Source organism: Trichomycterus rosablanca, chromosome 2, assembly GCF_030014385.1.
Source record: "Trichomycterus rosablanca isolate fTriRos1 chromosome 2, fTriRos1.hap1, whole genome shotgun sequence".
Taxonomy (NCBI): Eukaryota; Metazoa; Chordata; class Actinopteri; order Siluriformes; family Trichomycteridae; genus Trichomycterus; species Trichomycterus rosablanca.
This window is the reverse complement of record NC_085989.1, coordinates 27,031,574-27,051,165: the sequence shown is the minus strand read 5'-3', so window position 1 is coordinate 27,051,165 and position 19,592 is coordinate 27,031,574. Positions and strand designations below refer to the sequence as shown.

Here is a 19,592-nt window from a genome sequence, read left to right as displayed (position 1 = left end):
CAGCTCTATTCCTAGTCTATTCTAGGAAGGCTTTGTCCAACACTCTAAAGTGTGTCTGAATATCTGTGCCCATTAGGTCAAGAGAGTACTTGGAAGGTCAATAACTCTTGTAATTATTTAGGAAGACTGTCACCACAGGAATCCAGTGAAGAGAGAATTGCAGTGAGGTGATGTGGCAACAATTGGGTTATTCAAAAACCATTTGTTGCAGGGGTTTGATGGTGGACATGGGAAGACCTGCTAGAAGGGAGCTTTGATAGTACTGCCTCAAAATGACAAGAGACTGGACCAGAATCTGAGTGGCTTTCATAGAAAGGAATGGCTGAATGTTTTCGATGTTGAGACAAAAAACTGGCATGAGAGAGTCAGCTGAGAAGGATAACTGGCTATCCAGAACAACATCAACAACTTAAATGCCAAAGTCTAGCACAATGCATGTGCAAAGACTGTGGTGGCAGATTGTACAGATTAACATCACCTTCTTACATCTTGCACTGACTGCACAGAATGTACAGTCGCTGGTTCAAATCCCACCACTGCCAGGTTGCCACTGTTGGGCCCTTGAGCGAGGCCCTTAATCCTCAATTGCTTAGACTGTATACTGTAAGTCGTTTTGGATAAAAATGTCTGCTAAATGCCAAAAATGTAAATGCACAGTAAGCACCTACCTATGCATATGGGTGGGCTGGGTTGCCAGTAATAGCGGTTTTCCACTTGTATACAGGTGATCTTCATCTCACCCTGCAACTCATATCCTGGGTCACACAAAAAAGTCACAGTGTCTCCCGGCTCCCGTCCATCTCCATTCCGAGTGCCATTCATGGGTACTCCTGGATCCCTGCAGGCCGTGGCCACAGAGCCTGTCAATCATAAACACAGCCAATTAACAAGAAGTAAGGTGATTGTGTAAAGATGAAGCAATGTGGACTGTCAATCAAAACAAGCTTACAGCAAAGACACCAGAGTAAAAATGTTAGCTAGAACATGGAAATGCTTATCAGGTCTGTCTTTTTAAATGGATGAAGCCTGCTAATTATGTCAGGACAGATAAATTAAAACCTAACCAAAGCCTGAATTATTAAACCTGCCAATCAAAAGTAAACACCTGGATACTACTAGAGTGGTGGAACTTACTGGAAAAATCGATGGCAAAGCCAGACTTGCTGATGTAGAAGTCAGTCTCAAACTGGATGGTCACCATGTTGAGGGTACTGTGGATACCCTCTGGTAGAAGAGAGCCACTTAATTCCCTAAGAGACATTTCATTTTCTGGAGGGCCATCCCACACCTTCAGGATGTCATGGGATGCCTCTGTGTCAAAGGCTAGAAATTGCAGGCTATCAGAATAAAACAATAAGAATAAAACAATACTTGGATTAACTTTCATTTGATTAGACACTTGAAAGATTTAAGTTTAAACATAAAAAAAGATAATATAAACATGCACACACATTCTTTTTCATGATATGTTAAGCCTAGTCCACACTAGTGCACTTTACTGCATTAACTAAGACCAGCCTCATCAACTATGATTTTTAAAAAAGGTCACTTAGAAATTACAATGCAATTATTTACATTTTTATAAATATTTATCAGGAACATATGTAAACCTGCTTATTCATGTAATTATTCAACAAAACAAAAACATTCCTGTCAGCCTAGAACATAAATCATAGGCATAGGCCAACTAAAGCTAAAGCTGAACAGGTTTTCAAATGAATCTCTATTTCTAAGCCACAAGCAGATGGTAGGGTCAGAATTTGACATAAACCGCACGTTCATATTTGACAGGAGCAAAACCCGATGTGATATTTTGCTGTTGTAGGCCATCTGTCTTAGGCTTGATGTGTGATAGTTTCTATTCTGCTAACCACAATTCTAAAGAGTGGTTATTTTAGCTACCCCAGCCTTTCAGTTAGCTTGAACCAATGTTGCCATTCTCCCCTAATTTCATCAACAGGGTATTTCCCATCTGATTTAAGCACTGATCTCTGTGATTTTACCATTATGAAAATCATAGATCAGCAGTTATTATGACATTTAAACCAGTACATTTGGCACCAACAGACATGCCCAAGTCAAAGTCACCCAGATCACATTTTATCCCATTATTTGTATGCATTTTGTTTTAAAGACTACTACTAGAATATAATAGGGCACATGGGTGGCACAGCAGTAAATTACACAAGCCCACTACTTCAGGGATGCAGGGTTTTGAATCCCAGCGATGCTGGGAGGAATTTTACAGACATGACTGGCTGTGTGTGGGAGTAGCCAAGGTACATTCATTTATTACAGCAAAAAATGACTTCAGAAAAACAAAACAATTCTTTTTTTTATGCATTTCAGTCACATTAAAAGTCCTAACACTAAGCCCCAAAGTAATAGAGAAGTAATGATCTGTTTCTATTTCAGCATCTTAGCTGCAGATCTTATTAATGTTGAGTGGTCTTAAGAGAAACTAAGAACAGAAAGTAGTAAGCAAATATCTGATGTAAGTAAAGCTTTATTAGTTGTGCACATTTGAAGGAGGACAAATTATCGTGCCTTGAAGGTTGCAGTGCTTTTAGCCTCATACAGCTATAATGACTGAATTTATGAACAGCATTATAGGTCTTATAATGACTTGAGCCAGTCAGGCATCACCTCACAAGCACAAAACAGATTTGTGTGCCACAGTCAACCCCCTTGATGTCTTTATCTTCATATAAATGAGATATTAATGTTCATCTCTGCAGGCTAAATGGTATATACATAGTTAAAAACTTCTCATGTCTGGCTACACACTTATATGTTGTTTGAAATCTATGGGGTTGGTAAGCTATCGATTTGGGTAGTGTGAAGTGGTGAAGCGTGTCACCACAAGTGTAAGAGTACGTTGAACGGCACCTGACGATGTTGCCCAAGTCCACCTCAATGACCCAAGTACACCGCAAGTTGTTGTCATAAGGGAACGGGTAACCAGGGGACAGAATACGCCCAGATGATTCCCCTTTAAAACGTCCCCCGCATTCAGCTAGAAAAAGACATAAGAAAAGGACGAGAAAAAGAGAAGCAAGGTGTTCACAAATGCAAGCAGAAAAAAATAAAAGGCGAGAAAATGAAGAAATCAAGACAGACTAAATCATCTCCCTTAAAGAAATTCTTGTGTTTGTTGTTGTTTGAATTTAAAATGGTGCCCCTACTATGCCATTATTAATAACTTCAGTCTATTTATAGAATCTATGCTGGGAAAATTCACATTTACATTTTCAGCATTTAGCAGACGCTTTTATCCAAAGCGACTTACACCATGAGCTGAACACGATGAGCAATTGAGGGTTAAGGGCCTTATTCAAGGACCCAACAGTGGCAACTTGGTGGTTGCGGTGCTTGAACCGGCAACCTTCTGTTTACTAGTCCAGTACCTTAACCACTGAGCTATCACTTCAAATCTAGTCGATTGCCGAGTTAGAGCCAAGAGCTCAGGTTATTGGTTACTGCCTGTTTGGCCTACAACACTTGATTCTGTCCAGTCACAGTTTCTGTGTGGAATAAAAAAAGCTCAGGGCTCCCACATAATTGTACAATAGAAGTTTAATCTCAATATTCCTTGTTTATTAACCTGTATGTGATGGTAACTTATATCCTTTAAGATACATTTTAACTAAAGACCCCTCAGTATGAAAGTCTTCTCTGTTGTGGCATTCAGGGGGTGAAATTAACTCTCCTGGCTTGGGCATCAAAAGATGACTTAAGTAAGCACTATCCTTGCACTAATACAGTGGTACCTTTAAACTCGACGTCAGTTGGTTCTGGAAGTGGCATTGAGTTTAAAAGTTGTCGAGTTTCAAGGTATTTTTTCCATAAGGATGTATGGGAAACCTGTTAATGTGTTCCATGGTCCCTTAGAACTGCATATACTTTAGACTATATGTAAAATAATGGGGTTATTTTTGACACTTATAACTGAAAAAAAATATATAAAAATCAATAAAAAATACAATAAAACCTGCACTTTATCTTTACTTCATTATTGTTTTCTTAAGCTTCTTAATCATGGAGATGCTTGATCTTGGAATACCATTATTCCTTAGTTCAGTAAGGGCACATTCACATTACAAGTGGCAAAACAACTTTTGCGCTGGCTATGCTGTTATTTCCTATGGAGTGTGCGGTGCACAAAGCTTAACGTGACTTATTGTACTAAAACGAGCGAGGAATTTAATTAGTGGAGAGAACTGTGTCATTCTTTTAATGACATAGCTATAACACAAGTTTAAAAGTGAAACAGGAGAAAACTCCAGCTGAACACAGATACATGTGGATGCTTTTAGAGTGGATTTGACAGTTATTCCACACAAATGCAGATTCGTCTCATAGTCGCACTTTGTGAGCCAAGTGCTAAGCAAAGCAGCGGCTGCACACACATCGGGTTTAGGGTAAGCATCGAGGTTAAGGGTACAAATCTCTCAACAAAGGGCAACCAATTTTAAAGATTTTGAGTTTAGGAGATGAGTTACAAGGTACCACTGTATAGCATTTTAATATAGCATATTTTTAGGATTTTACCACTGTACCTACAGGGGTTGGACAAAATAACTGAAACACCTGTCATTTTAGTGTGGGAGGTTTCATGGCTAAATTGGACCAGTCTGGTGGCCAATCTTCATTAATTGCACATTGCACCAGTAAGAGCAGAGTGTGAAGGTTCAAATAGCAGGGTAAGAGCACAGTTTTGCTCAAAATATTGCAATGCACACAACATTATGGGTGACATACCAGAGTTCAAAAGAGGACAAATTGTTGGTGCACGTCTTGCTGGCGCATCTGTGACCAAGACAGCAAGTCTTTGTGATGTATCAAGAGCCACGGTATCCAGGGTAATGTCAGCATACCACCAAGAAGGACAAACCACATCCAACAGGATTAACTGTGGACGCAAGAGGAAGCTGTCTGAAAGGGATGTTCGGGTGCTAACCCGGATTGTATCCAAAAAACATAAAACCACGGCTGCCCAAATCACGGCAGAATTAAATGTGCACCTCAACTCTCCTGTTTCCACCAGAACTGTCCGTCGGGAGCTCCACAGGGTCAATATACACGGCCGGGCTGCTATAGCCAAACCTTTGGTCACTCGTGCCAATGCCAAACGTCGGTTTCAATGGTGCAAGGAGCGCAAATCTTGGGCTGTGGACAATGTGAAACATGTATTGTTCTCTGATGAGTCCACCTTTACTGTTTTCCCCACATCCGGGAGAGTTACGGTGTTGAGAAGCCCCAAAGAAGCGTACCACCCAGACTGTTGCATGCCCAGAGTGAAGCATGGGGGTGGATCAGTGATGGTTTGGGCTGCCATATCATGGCATTCCCTTGGCCCAATACTTGTGCTAGATGGGCGCGTCACTGCCAAGGACTACCGAACCATTCTGGAGGACCATGTGCATCCAATGGCGGTGCCGTGTATCAGGATGACAATGCACCAATACACACAGCAAGACTGGTGAAAGATTGGTTTGATGAACATGAAAGTGAAGTTGAACATCTCCCATGGCCTGCACAGTCACCAGATCTAAATATTATTGAGCCACTTTGGGGTGTTTTGGAGAAGCGAGTCAGGAAACGTTTTCCTCCACCAGCATCACGTAGTGACCTGGCCACTATCCTGCAAGAAGAATGGCTTAAAATCCCTCTGACCACTGTGCAGGACTTGTATATGTCATTTCCAAAACGAATTGACGCTGTATTGGCCGCAAAAGGAGGCCCTACACCATACTAATAAATTATTGTGGTCTAAAACCAGGTGTTTCAGTTATTTTGTCCAACCCCTTGTACATTGATTGCAAAATTATTAACTGCAGTAAATTCCAATTCACTAGTAATTTTTTCCTGCCAAAACATCAAACGTCAAAAGCTTGACTAAATATGGCTACAGCTTGACATTACTGCTGAGCTTTCACAAGCCGCAAAGGAGTTGAAAACTTAAATTGTTTACTCTTTCCAGTACCACCTGTTCCTCTTCCTCCTGCATTTACTTTTGTCTTCATAATGCATGGTTCTAGTTGAATGCCCTAGAGGAGGAGGGCACCATTTGCTAATGAAGACCACATCAGCAGTTTCTTTCAAGAAGCCTCATTTGCATAAGCCATCTACATGACAAACAATGGCCGCACAGTTCAATGAAGCCTGAATAACAGTTCAGATTGGGACTTGATTAATCTGAATATTACAGAACTTTTTAGACAAGCAGGCTAGATGAGCTGTCCCTGAATAACACTGGATCTTGCTGTTTAATCACACATCTGTGGTCACTCTATGATGCTGGAAAATCTAGGCACTGAGCTGGAGAGCTCAGTCTGAAGCAATGAAAATCCTAGGCTTTACCCAGATCAATTATCACAGCAAGACTCTGTAAGGTTTGTGCTGTGTAAGACTATCAATGCTAAGAGGCTCCGTGCCAGTAAAGCTAGTATGATCTCTGTGCTTATCTTTTTAATGTCTCAGCATGTAACATTCCCATTTTAAGCAGTCTTAAATTATTATCCTTTTTTTTGTTTTACCTGATAAACCTTTAGTTCCAGTATGTACACAAATGTTACACAAACACTTGTAAACAATTATATTAAATTCAATGATAAACTATTTGGGGACTATACACATCAAAAGTGTCATGCAAATCCTTAGCTAAACAACTGCACTACACATTTTCAGTAAGAGACAGGTCTAAAGTGCAGACAGGTCAGTCGAATACATGTAATTAATTTGTAGATGGCTTATCCAAGCCATTGCAGCACTTACAGTATAGGCATAGATCACATCAAGGTTATAAAACAATATTGAAGGTTTGAGTGTTTTAAGGACCCTGGTGGCCTCAATTACTGTGAAATAAAAGAGGCTTTGCACAACAGTTTACTATCCATAAGTTGGCTGTCTGGTTAAATTTGTCTTTCACGCAAAAGGGGGCTTGGTCAAGGAGGTAAGAAGGAACCCAAATGGTCACTGTAAAAGATCTCTAGAACTCCTGTGCAGATGTGGAAATACCTGTTGGACAGATCATCTGTGTAGCACTCCAGAAATCAGGCCTTTATGGCAAAGTGGCAGGACATAGGTAAAAAGCTTATGAGAGCCCACTTAGAAACTGCTAAACATGACAGAACCCCTGGCAGTATTTGAACGTTTTGAGCAGAACAGCTGTTAATCTGGGAAAATTAGGCACTGCACAACTCCTGGCTAATCACTGTGATAAAACATGTTGGTTTCAGGTTCTTCTCAACTACAGGGATAGGGAGGCTTGTAATAATTCATAGACAGACACAAGCAGTCACATACAGGAACATCTAACATCCAAGAAAATCTCCTTCAGACATGCAGACAGTGATTCAAAGCACAAAATCAAAATAACACTGGAGTGGCTTTGGGTAGAAGTCTGAAGGTCCTTAAAAAAAGCCCAGAAATGCCCCAAAATTAAACCCTATCAATTATTTGTGGAGAAGCCTGAAAGTGAGGATTAAAAATGGAATGGGGAGGAATATTATTATTATAATGGCAGGCTAGTGGGTAGAGCTTTGGGCTATCAACAGAAAGGTTGAAAGTCCAAATCCTGGCTCTGCCATGCAGCCACTGTTGGGTACTTGAGCAAGGACCTTAACCCTGTCTGCTCCAGGGGCGCCGTACAATGGCCGACCCTGCGTTCTGATCCCAGTCTCCAAACAAGCTGGAATATGTTGAAAAAGAATTTCATTGTACTGTACACATGTTTATGTATATAAGGGAAATAAAGCATTCTATTTTATTCTAATATAAAACAGGATATACAGGCATATGCTAATAATACAGTAGAATATGCTAATAAAACTTATATCAAAAATCATGAGGACTGCTCTGTGGGGTGCACTAAAATCACTTTTAAAGATTACCTCATGACACTTCACATTAAATACTTAAAAAATTTTTGTTTTTACATTTTTGCTTTTAGTTAATTCCCCAAATTTTTCTCATAAACCCCAAACTGTATGCACAGCATTCTGAGCCATGATGTATTTTTTCTTATTTGTTAATTACTCCAAATACCCTCATGCATTAACTTATTTTTAAGTACCCATTTTTAATTATAGGATTTTTGTAATCATTGAGCTTGTGGGGCATAAATCTTATGCCAGGTAATGCCATGCCCACTCTAAGATATGGTGGTGGTAGCATGCTAAGATGACTTTCAGAATCAGGAACAAGTCTGTTTAGGATAAAAAAATATATATTATGCACAGCACAAAGACATTAAACAGTACAGAACTTTTAGAGGCCTAAATTACATCATTCTCCATCTGTATGCTGCTGTTGAATGAAATAAAAACTTATCCAAAGATTTAAGTACACAGACAAAAGACATGCTGCAACACTCTTGATCTTGAAGCAATTATGAAAAGCTCTCTTCTCTCTCTAACTCATCAGGAACCTCAGGAGAACAAAGTTATTGTGCCTTATTACTTTTTACTAAATTAATTGTGGTTTTTTTTTTCAAAGTATTGAATCCTCCTGCGAGAGAACGTGTGATTCAGAGCTGTATTCATTGGATCATCCACACCTCATATCAGTGAGCACACAAGGGGTTCAATATTTTATCTGCAATAAAATGAGAGTAATGGGGTGGAATAAATATGGGTTACCCTACTGGAAATAAAACAGACCTTACATTATTAAGCATCTATTATTAATGCTGGTGAGTCAGAAAAATATTAGTCTGAAAACTTCAAGGTTGGCAAGAATATGGTCCACCATTAACATGAGCGGGAACAGACATTACCCCTGGCTCTGTCCCACTTTAACAAGAACTCATGAACATGACCCCAGAGTGTATGTGCTATCATAGACTACATTTACACATGACCTAGGGAAGCAATTCTTATGAAAGATGTGCGACTAATTGTTCCTCATTAAAACCAAATCCACCACTGAGCAAACCTGATTTTGGGTCAGTGGGCATACCAATATCCGGCTCTTCGGAGGCCAATTCCATTTAATTACCATCCATCAGGAGAATGAAGAAATTAATAGCTGTGCATAACCCCACCTCAACCCCTGCGTGCCTGAACACTGGTGTATAAAAAAATCTATTGCTGACTTGAGGCTTAAATATTAGCTCCAACACTGTGCACAGAGTGATTAACAGTCCAAAATTGTCAACATAAAAAGGGTTTAACACATCCACATGAGTGGGCCCCATGATTGCTAATTAGACAGACCATAGCCATTTATCTTTACATTAAGGGAAGAAAGAACTTTAATTTATGCCTTACGGCAAAGGGGTCAAGTTCATTTAATTTTTTATAAGTTTGAAATTTACTCCTGAGTATTTTTTCAGTTTTTCTTTTTTTTTCTTTTACAATGCATAGTTTATAGGTTTTTTATGACAAACTTATTGTAGATGAGGACCTCTGTATACCTGTTATTTAACCTGAGATTACAAAAGCATACAAGCATTCTGATTAAATAATATAAAATATTTTTAAAGCTTCATCTTCATGGATTTTTATAGCTCAGTTCAACAGGTCTCAAAACTGAAGGCAGAGTTTAAAATTAAACATCATGATTAATTAGGTAAGAAAATAAAAAGTTTTCTGCAAATAAATCCAGTACTGACAAGTATTGCTTTGCTTTATACACTATATAGCCAAAAGTATATAGACACCTAACCATGAGCTTATTAAACATCCCATTCTTAAAATATTACAGTAATATGCTGAAAATACTTGACATAATATTAATTAAAAAAGTGACTTTTAGGCATCTGCTTGACTTGCCTGGTAAAGTTTAGAAGGTAGACTACTTATACCTATGTTCATATATTTAACAGTTTATCATTGTTGTGAATTAATGGAGAACATTTATCAACATGCACTGTAAACTTGATATCTTACCTATACATGATGGCAGAGGGTTATCCCATGCACGTCTTTCCCCGGTCATACATTTGAGCACACTGCTGCCATGCAGGGTGTAGCCAGGATCACACTTGTAGGTGATGGTGCTGCCAGAGAAGTGGCCCTGGTCATTCACCTTGAAGCCAAACTGGGGGACTCCAGGATCCTCACAGTGAGACAACTCAAAGCCTGAAAAGACAATGCAAGCCAAAGAAAAAAAGTTACTTTAAGGTAAAATATACTATGCTCCTGGTGCATGTATATTTTTACGCTTATGTATTACTTGGTCTAACACAGCTCCTTTCACAGCAGGTCTAAGTGAAATGAAAGCTATTATTTATAAAGGATGATCTACACAGATTACTCAACAATTCTTGGGGTTATTATAGTAATAATAATATGAACTTGTCTGTAGTATCTGTACTCCTGGGTGACGTCAGAGCTCTAGAGGTTTGTCATTATAGTATTCATTATAAGCGACAATTTGCATTAAGATCTTGCTGTGCCGTGCAGGCAGGACCAATCGCTCACTAAGCAGGCAGAACAATTAAGATTAAGAGCTTTTTTAATAGAGCTGTAGCATCCAAAACAGCACAGACCCACATACTGTGCAACATTTCCTATTAACTTCCATATTCATTACTCGTATCACAGGCTCACAGTGCAAAAACTGAAAAAAGATGAAATTATTATTTAGTTAGATGAACACAATAATAACATCCGCTTACAGTTCTTATTTACTTATTTTTGTGAGACGTTAGGCACGGCACATTTAATGGCTAGTTTTCATGTCTGGCAATATTTTTATAGCAAAAAAACTTTGCTTAATACAGAATATTTCTCAATTTATCAATGAAAACATGATTTAAAAAAGTGGATCAGTGACAATGGTTGTAGCTAGGTTTCATGCAAAGAGTTTTGTCAATCAAATTTAATTAAAAATTTGATTCAACTGGATTAAATAAATTCACATAAAATTTTACATTGGCATAGACTAAAATCAATGTCCGGACAGGTCAGTAAAAAAGTATGATTCCATCTATGTACAGGTCTTTGCTTTGAGCAAAGGTAGAAATGTGTTAAATCACTGCTTTCTGCCATCTAGACTTGATTACAAGTTGATTACAGGCCACTGTCTAACAGCACCTTTCCAGGATGCACAAAAGACTCCACTATATAAACAAAGACATTTAATTCATTTTTATTAACTCCCCTGTGGTCATTTGGTGGCTAAATGACAGCGTCTGGAGGAACGCTGGTGGCCTCACCTTTTTATGGCTCCATCTGACCTTTATTATGCACTGAAATAGCTAATCCTGCAGGTGGAGTGGAATTGTAGACAGACAGGGATTTAGCTGATTTTAAATGAGATAGCGTTCCTGCAGGCTAATGCCTTTTCCCCCCAGTGGAACCAAAACTCTGAATTCTAGGCAGTGGACACATCAGTATTAAACCCATCACAAACTGGATATTTGCTCTGCTACCTTTGTGCAGACATGGCAAGGTCAGTGAAGAGAGAAGTTTGCTCTCCCTATCCACTCATTCATAATCCTTGTAAGCCAGCTAAAGCTTTGTGTGTTCCAAGTGTCTTTGATTTTCCAGTGAATGTTCTGCATGCTGCTGGTGAAAACAAATAGAATACTTATCCATCCCCCACAGTAGTGGGTGGTTTAGATTTAAAGTTCTCCATTTAATTACAATAAAAATCATCCAGCTAATAAGTAAACTACATGGCCGAAATTATGTGGGCACTCATTTAGATTTGTGTTCAGCTACTGTATATCAGCCACATCTACTCATAGGCAATGGAATGGGTAACCTGATGGGTAGCACAGTCATAAAATGTCACCTTCTTTCTAGGTTATGCTGCTTTAGTCAGCTTAAAATCAGGGTGACAGCCAGAATGCTCAAATTAAGACAATTTAATGAGTATCTTAAGTACATATAGCACAAAAATGTGTTCCCAAAATTTGGAATGCCAGTATAATTGGTACATAAGGTACTTTATGAATTGTTTTTTTTCACATGTCAGATGTCTGCATACCTTTGGTAGTAAAATGTAGCCCAAGTGATTTAAGTCCAATAAAATATGCAGCATTATCTACAGTATATTCCTGTCGACAGTTCTAATTTCTAAATTTGATATTTTTTGAATCACCTTAAGCAATGTCAAGCCACAATGAAGTATGACATGCTCTGAGAAAGAAGCTGTTATAATTTATAGACTTAAATACACTTTCTAATAATAGATTCAAGTCCTAAGATGACTACAGGTGTGGGTTAAACTCTTACTTGAGTACACCAGTTTGAAACCCTCTCCGGTGGCCTCAGCGTCTGAATAGAATTCCAGCCATAGATGATTGGAAGTGCTGATGAGGGTCAGGCCCAGCATGGCTGAACCAGTGAAGGCTCCCAGGACATAGGCTGCATTGTCTTTCCCATCATAAATCTGCAAGACATGAAACAGTGTAAAAAAGGACTGAATTAGAAAGCACTGTGATGCCTAGAACAGGTTGTCAGGTTGACACCTTAAAATTAAAGCTGATTTTAAGCGTTCAATTTTCCAGGAAAGACGGTAAGAGTTTGCTTGACAGAGAGTCTCTGAGGATTTTGCATAACACAGGACTGTTAACAAAGCTTTAGCGGGTTTTAAGCTAACACCATTTACTGTAACTACTACTCTGCTAATAACACAATACATTGTTTTTGGAAGGTGTGCATTTTTATAATGGACATCCAAAAATGGCACAGCAAAATGACTCATCTAGCATATTACTGTATTATGTAATTCTAGCATGAATGTGTTCACTCTACTTAAATAGCCTGACATGTATCTAGTAGAGCACCTTAGGGATATGGTAAAACGGGAGATTTAAAAGCATGAATGTCCAGCTTACAAATCTAAAGCACTTATTTCAACATAAACTAAACACTTAAATGTTTCCAACACCTTACATAATCGATGCCACCCATACAGGCTGTTCTTAAAGCAAAAAGGGGTCCAACCATAGTGTTAAATGGATAAATGGAAATGGCTTTGACCTAAACACACACCATTATAGCCTAACACAACTGTGATATGTATTATATACTAACATGAAATATTTGATAAAATCCTAGTCTGTTTTTAGTGTTAAACTATCCATGTATGATAAAACTAACAATGACCAGTTGTGTCCATCATGATCTAAGGGCTAATTCCAACAACTGTCTGACATTCTAGAGAGAGTATTAAAGACTACAGTTCACTACAACACTTCTATTTCTATTTATGAGAAGCTGACTTTGATATGTGCTTGATTTGTATACAGTGAAAAGTGATTAAAACGTTAAGAGTCCCTCGAGCACTTTGCAGCAATCTAATCCTAATTATGAGGGTACAGATAATAAAAATGTAAAGTAAATTTCTGTGCTCTAGAATACAGCCCACACACAGGTGCATTATGTTTGCTAATGCTATGACTGCAGAGAATATGCATATAAATGGTTTTTCTGGGCAAGAACTGTGCAGAGAAAATGGAATTACCTTCAAGATGTCCCCCTGGGCCAAATGAAAGGTTCGAGCAGATATGTTGATTCCTTTCCCAGCCTGCACTTGGATGCTGTAGATGCACTCATGGTTGTTGTCATAGTTCATAGGATAATTTGGTGAAAGAAGAATCCCTTCATTGTTGATGACAGATGAGCCACACTCAGCTAGATATGAGGAATAAAAACATGGAACATTGGGAGAAGAACGCAACATTGCAGTGATCAAAATGCTAAGAAACATCATATTATTGATATATTCTATTACACCACCATTATATATGTCACATTTCATCATAAGGAGACACATGGAGGTTTACAAGTACACCACATGGACATTATGCCACGTAAACACGTTACGAGAGCTTATACGCTTTCGGCTTTTTCGGACAGATTGGTCTAGACAAGGCAAATGTGCAGTATAAATACATTTTAAAGGTGAAATTGACTGAGCCGAGGTGCTGAAATTGTGTTGGTTTGAAATCCTCTAGCGTACAACCGGGTGCAGGTCTGACACGAAGCGATAACGGTCAAAGGTAGAGTTAATCAAACAACAACAAAAAAAGAAAAAACAAATGCAATAATACCCATCATGCAGTGTGGCTGGAAAGTGGAGGCATGCAAAGTACCATGGCCATGCTGATTTATTTAATGCCCCTGCACTGTCTCAACACTCTGCCATGTTATGATGATATTACCAGTGTCATATTTAGAATAAATCACCAGTTACTGGCTCCATTTAGTAAATTACCTACACACTCTCTTCTCCAAGAGCCAAGTGAAGACATGATCTGAATTTCTAGTAAGCACGGGTCTTTCTGCTTATTAGCCCTTTGGTCATTTGTATTTAGGCAGATAAACATTCTTGTGTAGGTTATGCTCTACGGTATGTGACAGGTGAAATTGGAATAATTTCACTGAAAGAGTGTAATTGACTAGGCCGCAAATTAAAATTTTAAAGTGGCTAGTCTGCATGGAATGCATTTAAAGATCTAAGGCATATTAATCCTGAGACTATTTTTAAATCATTTTACACTACATTTATTTTCAGCTATTCAGTTTAGTATTCACAGGCTGCAACTTCAAAATGAATGTATATATGTTTTTTTATTTTACCACCAACACACACACTGTACAAGACGCCTATGCATCGTGGGGCCCTGGCCACCTCCTCTCAGACATAACCAGTCATGTCTGCATGTAGATGCACCACCAGTCAATAGCAGTCGATAGCTGGGGATTCAACCCTGGATTCCGGTGGTAATGGGCTTGCGTAATTTACAGTTGCACCAACAGGGTGATAAATAGAAGATATAAAAAGTCCACACAGCCCTATTAAAATGCTAGGTTTTTGTGATGTAAAAAAATCAGACAGAGATAAATCATTTCAGATTTATTCTCACCTTTAATGTGACCTATAATCTGTGCAATTTGATTGAAAAACAAACTGAAATTGTTTAGAGAGGAAAACTTTCAATTTGATTGCATATACTGATCAGCCATAACATTAAAACCACCTCCTTGTATCTACACTCACTGTCTATTTAATCAGCTCCATTTACCATATAGAAGCACTTTGTAGTGCTACAATTACTGCCTGTATTCTATCTGTTTCTCTGCATGCTTTGTTAGCCTGCTTTCAACCCTGTTCCTCAATGGTCAGGACCCCCACAGGACCACCACAGAGCAGGTATTATTTAGGTGGTGGATCATTCTCAGCACTGCAGTGACATGGTGGTGGTGTGTTAGTGTGTGTTGTGCTGGTATGAGTGGATCAGACACAGCAGTCCTGCTGGAGTTTTTAAATACCGTGTTCACTCACTGTCCACTCTATTAGACACTCCTACCTAGTTGGTCCACCTTGTAGATGTAAAGTCAGAGACGATCGCTCATCTATTGCTGCTGTTTGAGTTGGTCATCTTCTAGACCTTTATCAGTGGTCACAGGACGCTGCCCACAGGGCGCTGTTGGCTGGATATTTTTGGTTGGTTGACTATTCTCCAGCAGCGCTGCTGTGTCTGATCCACTTATACCAGCACAACACACACTAACACACCACCACCATGTCAGTGTCACTGCAGTGCTGAGAATGACCCACCACCTAAATAATACCTACTCTGTAGTGGTCCTGTGGGGGTCCTGACCATTGAAGAACAGCATGAAAGGGGGCTAACAAAGCATGCAGATAAACAGATGGACAAAAGTCAGTAATTGTAGAACTACAAAGTGCTTCTATATGGTAAGTGGGGCTGATAAAGTGGACAGTGTATGTAGAAACAAGGAGGTGGTTTTAATGTTATGGCTGATTGGTGTATGTTAAATAGCAGTCAGTGACACCTGGCATCAATTAAATTTACTCTGATTAACCCCTTAAAAACTATAGCAAATCTGCCAAAGCATGTGGGGAAATGTATTACAGTCTAATGAGAGCAAGAACCAAATGACATTGGACAACTACATGAACGTGCACAGATTTGTAAATTTTGAATTACTTGCTCATGTTTTGGAGCATAAGTACTAGATCATATAAATACTAACATAAATACTAGAGTTCTACATAATACAGTGGTGAGAATCATTTAAAGAGGTAAAACTTGACCTTGCTTAATATTATCTTTTTTGAAAACTGCACTTTTACTTAAAAATAAATGTAGCTACATCAGCATCAACCCTAGTCTTAGATGAATATCTGAGTTTGTTTTGTAGTGCTCATTTTGATATTGTTTTTGGTAAACTTTTAACAATGTTTAATTAGAAATTAGCCATACAGCTCTACTCTTATACATTTTTTAAATAAGTCTCTGGGTCTATTTTAGTTATTCGAGAAGCTTTTTTGGTAATTTTTTAATATCAACATGAGGTCACATGCTCTCTACATCATGTGTCATACATTAATCACACAGACTGAAGTTTGCAGGACTTAAATAGGTCCAAGTGAGCCAGAAGGAGCTAGAAATCCCCACACAGACTGCTTAGCTATTAGAATAATATATCAAGAAACACAAATTATTTGGGGAAAGAATGTCTGTTTGCATGAGAGAAAAACAGGGCGGGACATTGCTTCATCATGATTCTCTGAGGCACCGTCTCATTCCTGCCATGTTTGCATTCTAATGTGAGTGTATAAATGGTCTGTCAGTCCCCAGTGTGTGTCTCAGACTAATTAGCCATTGTGGGTTTGTACTGTTTGTATATATATATCAATTCATTTAATGATTTCATATTGTTGTGTTTTTTCTAATACACAATAAACAACAATGAATTAAGTGGTATTTAATTATATTATGCTAATTATTTAAATAACTGGGCAATGCTGATAGAATAAAATAAATATGTCTAGCACACTTGCTATTTATGGCTATACTTGAACACACTGACCCAAGAGGTTTATTTTGCTTGTCAGGTTATTGACTAAATTGTTAGAGACATGGAAAACTGTTGGCTAACTTCAAATTATCTGACGTCCATGTTTTATTTTTAGCAGCTAACACAGATTCACTGTGTCTCTAAACTAGTTTATCCAATGCTGTTGCCATCACAGATTCAGTGCCCCGGGTTTTATTCCTGTTTTCGACTGGGCTTTCTTCCAGGTACTTTAGTTTTCAGTAACATATTAAACATGCAAGCAGGTGGACTGACAACACTAGGTTTCCCTAATAAAAAAATCACTACCCATTTCCCACATATGTAAGTGTATACTTACATTGGATTGTTTATTATTATTGCCTACTTTTAATAAATGCAACAAATGAAAAAAGTATTTCAAGGACTTTGAGCACTCAAGGGGCCAGAGGAAACACCCCAGTAAACTTGTGCGATTGATCAGTGGACCAAAAATCCTACTGGAGCCCTAAGTCCTTCCACTGCTCTGTTAAGTTAAATGCCCCATTTCCATGAGCAGAAGAGTGTTGCAGGTTATTGCAGGCAGGTATTGCTATTTTACTGCTTTCAAGAAATTTAAACAGACATGAACACACTCAAATTAAGCTCAACCTTTTTTTACCAGGCAGTAGCAACAAAACATCATATGTATGTTCATACAAAAATCTGCTACTGTCTTTAAAGCATCTTTGCAATGCTTATGAAGTCATGAAGTCATGCAGTACTTCCAAAATAAAAAGTACCTTTCAAAAACATAACTGAATATCTATGACATATAATATAATAAATGACAATACTTGTATAAATGGTTAGTCTTTCTTCTCCTTAAGTAATGCACACAATGTTTCATTATACCTTTTTTGATGGCGTATTATTTATAGATTGAATAATATAGTAGAAACTAGACCCACTGAATTCTGTGTGAGCTATTCTCATAATGTAAACAGTGGATTTCTTTAAAGCAATTATTTGGTTCCATCAGAACAAAATTGCTTTTTGGTCAATCTGATAAGAAGTAGTCTGACCAAGGACAGCTTTATTCTTTTTCACTGGGGAATGTCATTTGTTTGGCGCACAGTGTATATCCAGTGTGCTGACGGATGCAATTTCCCTTTCTCCTCATCAATGCACTACTCAAATGGCACAGAATCTATTTTGGAAACAGCCACAGGGAACAAACATCCACTGCTGTCCGAAACTACTGCTGGTGAACACTAATCCTTTGTACTGCAGTGTCTGCTTCTGGTTAGAAGCAATGGCATTCCATTAATGCATTTTCTTTTATCTATAACAGCAAATCCCAACATTATTATAATAACAATTATAATAAAGCATGCAAAGGAAACAATCTATAATCATTAACTCAAGGTATCAGAAAATTACTATACATTAATATGTTGTCAATATTAACACTATCAGGAACAGTGGTAGCCTAGTGGGTAGAGCTTTGGGCTATCAACTGCACCCATGCAGCCACTGTTGAGCTCTTGAGCAAGACCCTAAAACCCTCTGCTCCAGGGGCACCATACAATGGCTGACCCTGCACTCTGATCCCAGCTTCCAAACAAGCTGGGATACGTGAAGAAAGAATTTTATTGTACTGTACACCTGTGTATGTACAGTGTATCACAAAAGTGAGTACACCCCTCACATTTCTGCAAATATTTCATTATATCTTTTCATGGGACAACACTATAGACATGAAACTTGGATATAACTTAGAGTAGTCAGTGTACAGCGTGTATAGCAGTGTAGATTTACTGTCTTCTGAAAATAACTCAACACACAGCCATTAATGTCTAAATAGCTGGCAACATAAGTGAGTACACCCCACAGTGAACATGTCCAAATTGGGCCCAAATGTGTCGTTGTCTCTCCCTGGTGTCTTGTGTCAAGGTCCCAGGTGTAAATGGGGAGCAGGGCTGTTAAATTTGGTGTTTTGGGTACAATTCTCTCATACTGGCCACTGGATATTCAACATGGCACCTCATGGCAAAGAACTCTCTGAGGATGTGAGAAATAGAATTGTTTCTCTCCACAAAGATGGCCTGGGCTATAAGAAGATTGCTAACACCCTGAAACTGAGCTACAGCATGGTGGCCAAGGTCATACAGCGGTTTTCCAGGACAGGTTCCACTCGGAACAGGCTTCGCCAGGGTCGACCAAAGAAGTTGAGTCCACGTGTTCGGCATCATATCCAGAGGTTGGCTTTAAAAAATAGACACATGAGTGCTGCCAGCATTGCTGCAGAGGTTGAAGACGTGGGAGGTCAGCCTGTCAGTGCTCAGACCATACGCCGCACACTGCATCAACTCGGTCTGCATGGTCGTCATCCCAGAAGGAAGCTGACGCACAAGAAAGCCCGCAAACAGTTTGCTGAAGACAAGCAGTCCAAGAACATGGATTACTGGAATGCCCTGTGGTCTGACGAGACCAAGATAAACTTGTTTGGCTCAGATGGTGTCCAGCATGTGTGGCGGCGCCCTGGTGAGAAGTACCAAGACAACTGTATCTTGCCTACAGTCAAGCATGGTGGTGGTAGCATCATGGTCTTGGGCTGCATGAGTGTTGCTGGCACTGGGGAGCTGCAGTTCATTGAGGGAAACATGAATTCCAACATGTACTGTGACATTCTGAAACAGAGCATGATCCCCTCCCTTCGAAAACTGGGCCTCATGGCAGTTTTCCAACAGGATAACGACCCCAAACACAACCTCCAAGATGACAACTGCCTTGCTGAGGAAGCTGAAGGTAAAGGTGATGGACTAAACCCAATTGAGCACCTGT

General features: G+C 38.9%; 1 protein-coding gene across 1 annotated transcript in view; it reads right to left on the bottom strand.

Moving 5' to 3' along the window:
• csmd3b (CUB and Sushi multiple domains 3b) overlaps window positions 1-19,592 on the bottom strand; it is a 538,328-nt gene that overhangs the window by 151,298 nt on the left and 367,438 nt on the right. Inside the window, exons 22-27 of the mRNA XM_063013213.1 lie at window positions 13,423-13,592; window positions 12,189-12,345; window positions 9,894-10,085; window positions 2,890-3,016; window positions 1,135-1,337; window positions 669-860 (exon numbers count right to left, since the gene is read on the bottom strand). Of these exons, the coding sequence (XP_062869283.1) occupies window positions 669-860; window positions 1,135-1,337; window positions 2,890-3,016; window positions 9,894-10,085; window positions 12,189-12,345; window positions 13,423-13,592 (1,041 nt within the window). The remainder of the gene's footprint in view (window positions 1-668; window positions 861-1,134; window positions 1,338-2,889; window positions 3,017-9,893; window positions 10,086-12,188; window positions 12,346-13,422; window positions 13,593-19,592) is intronic.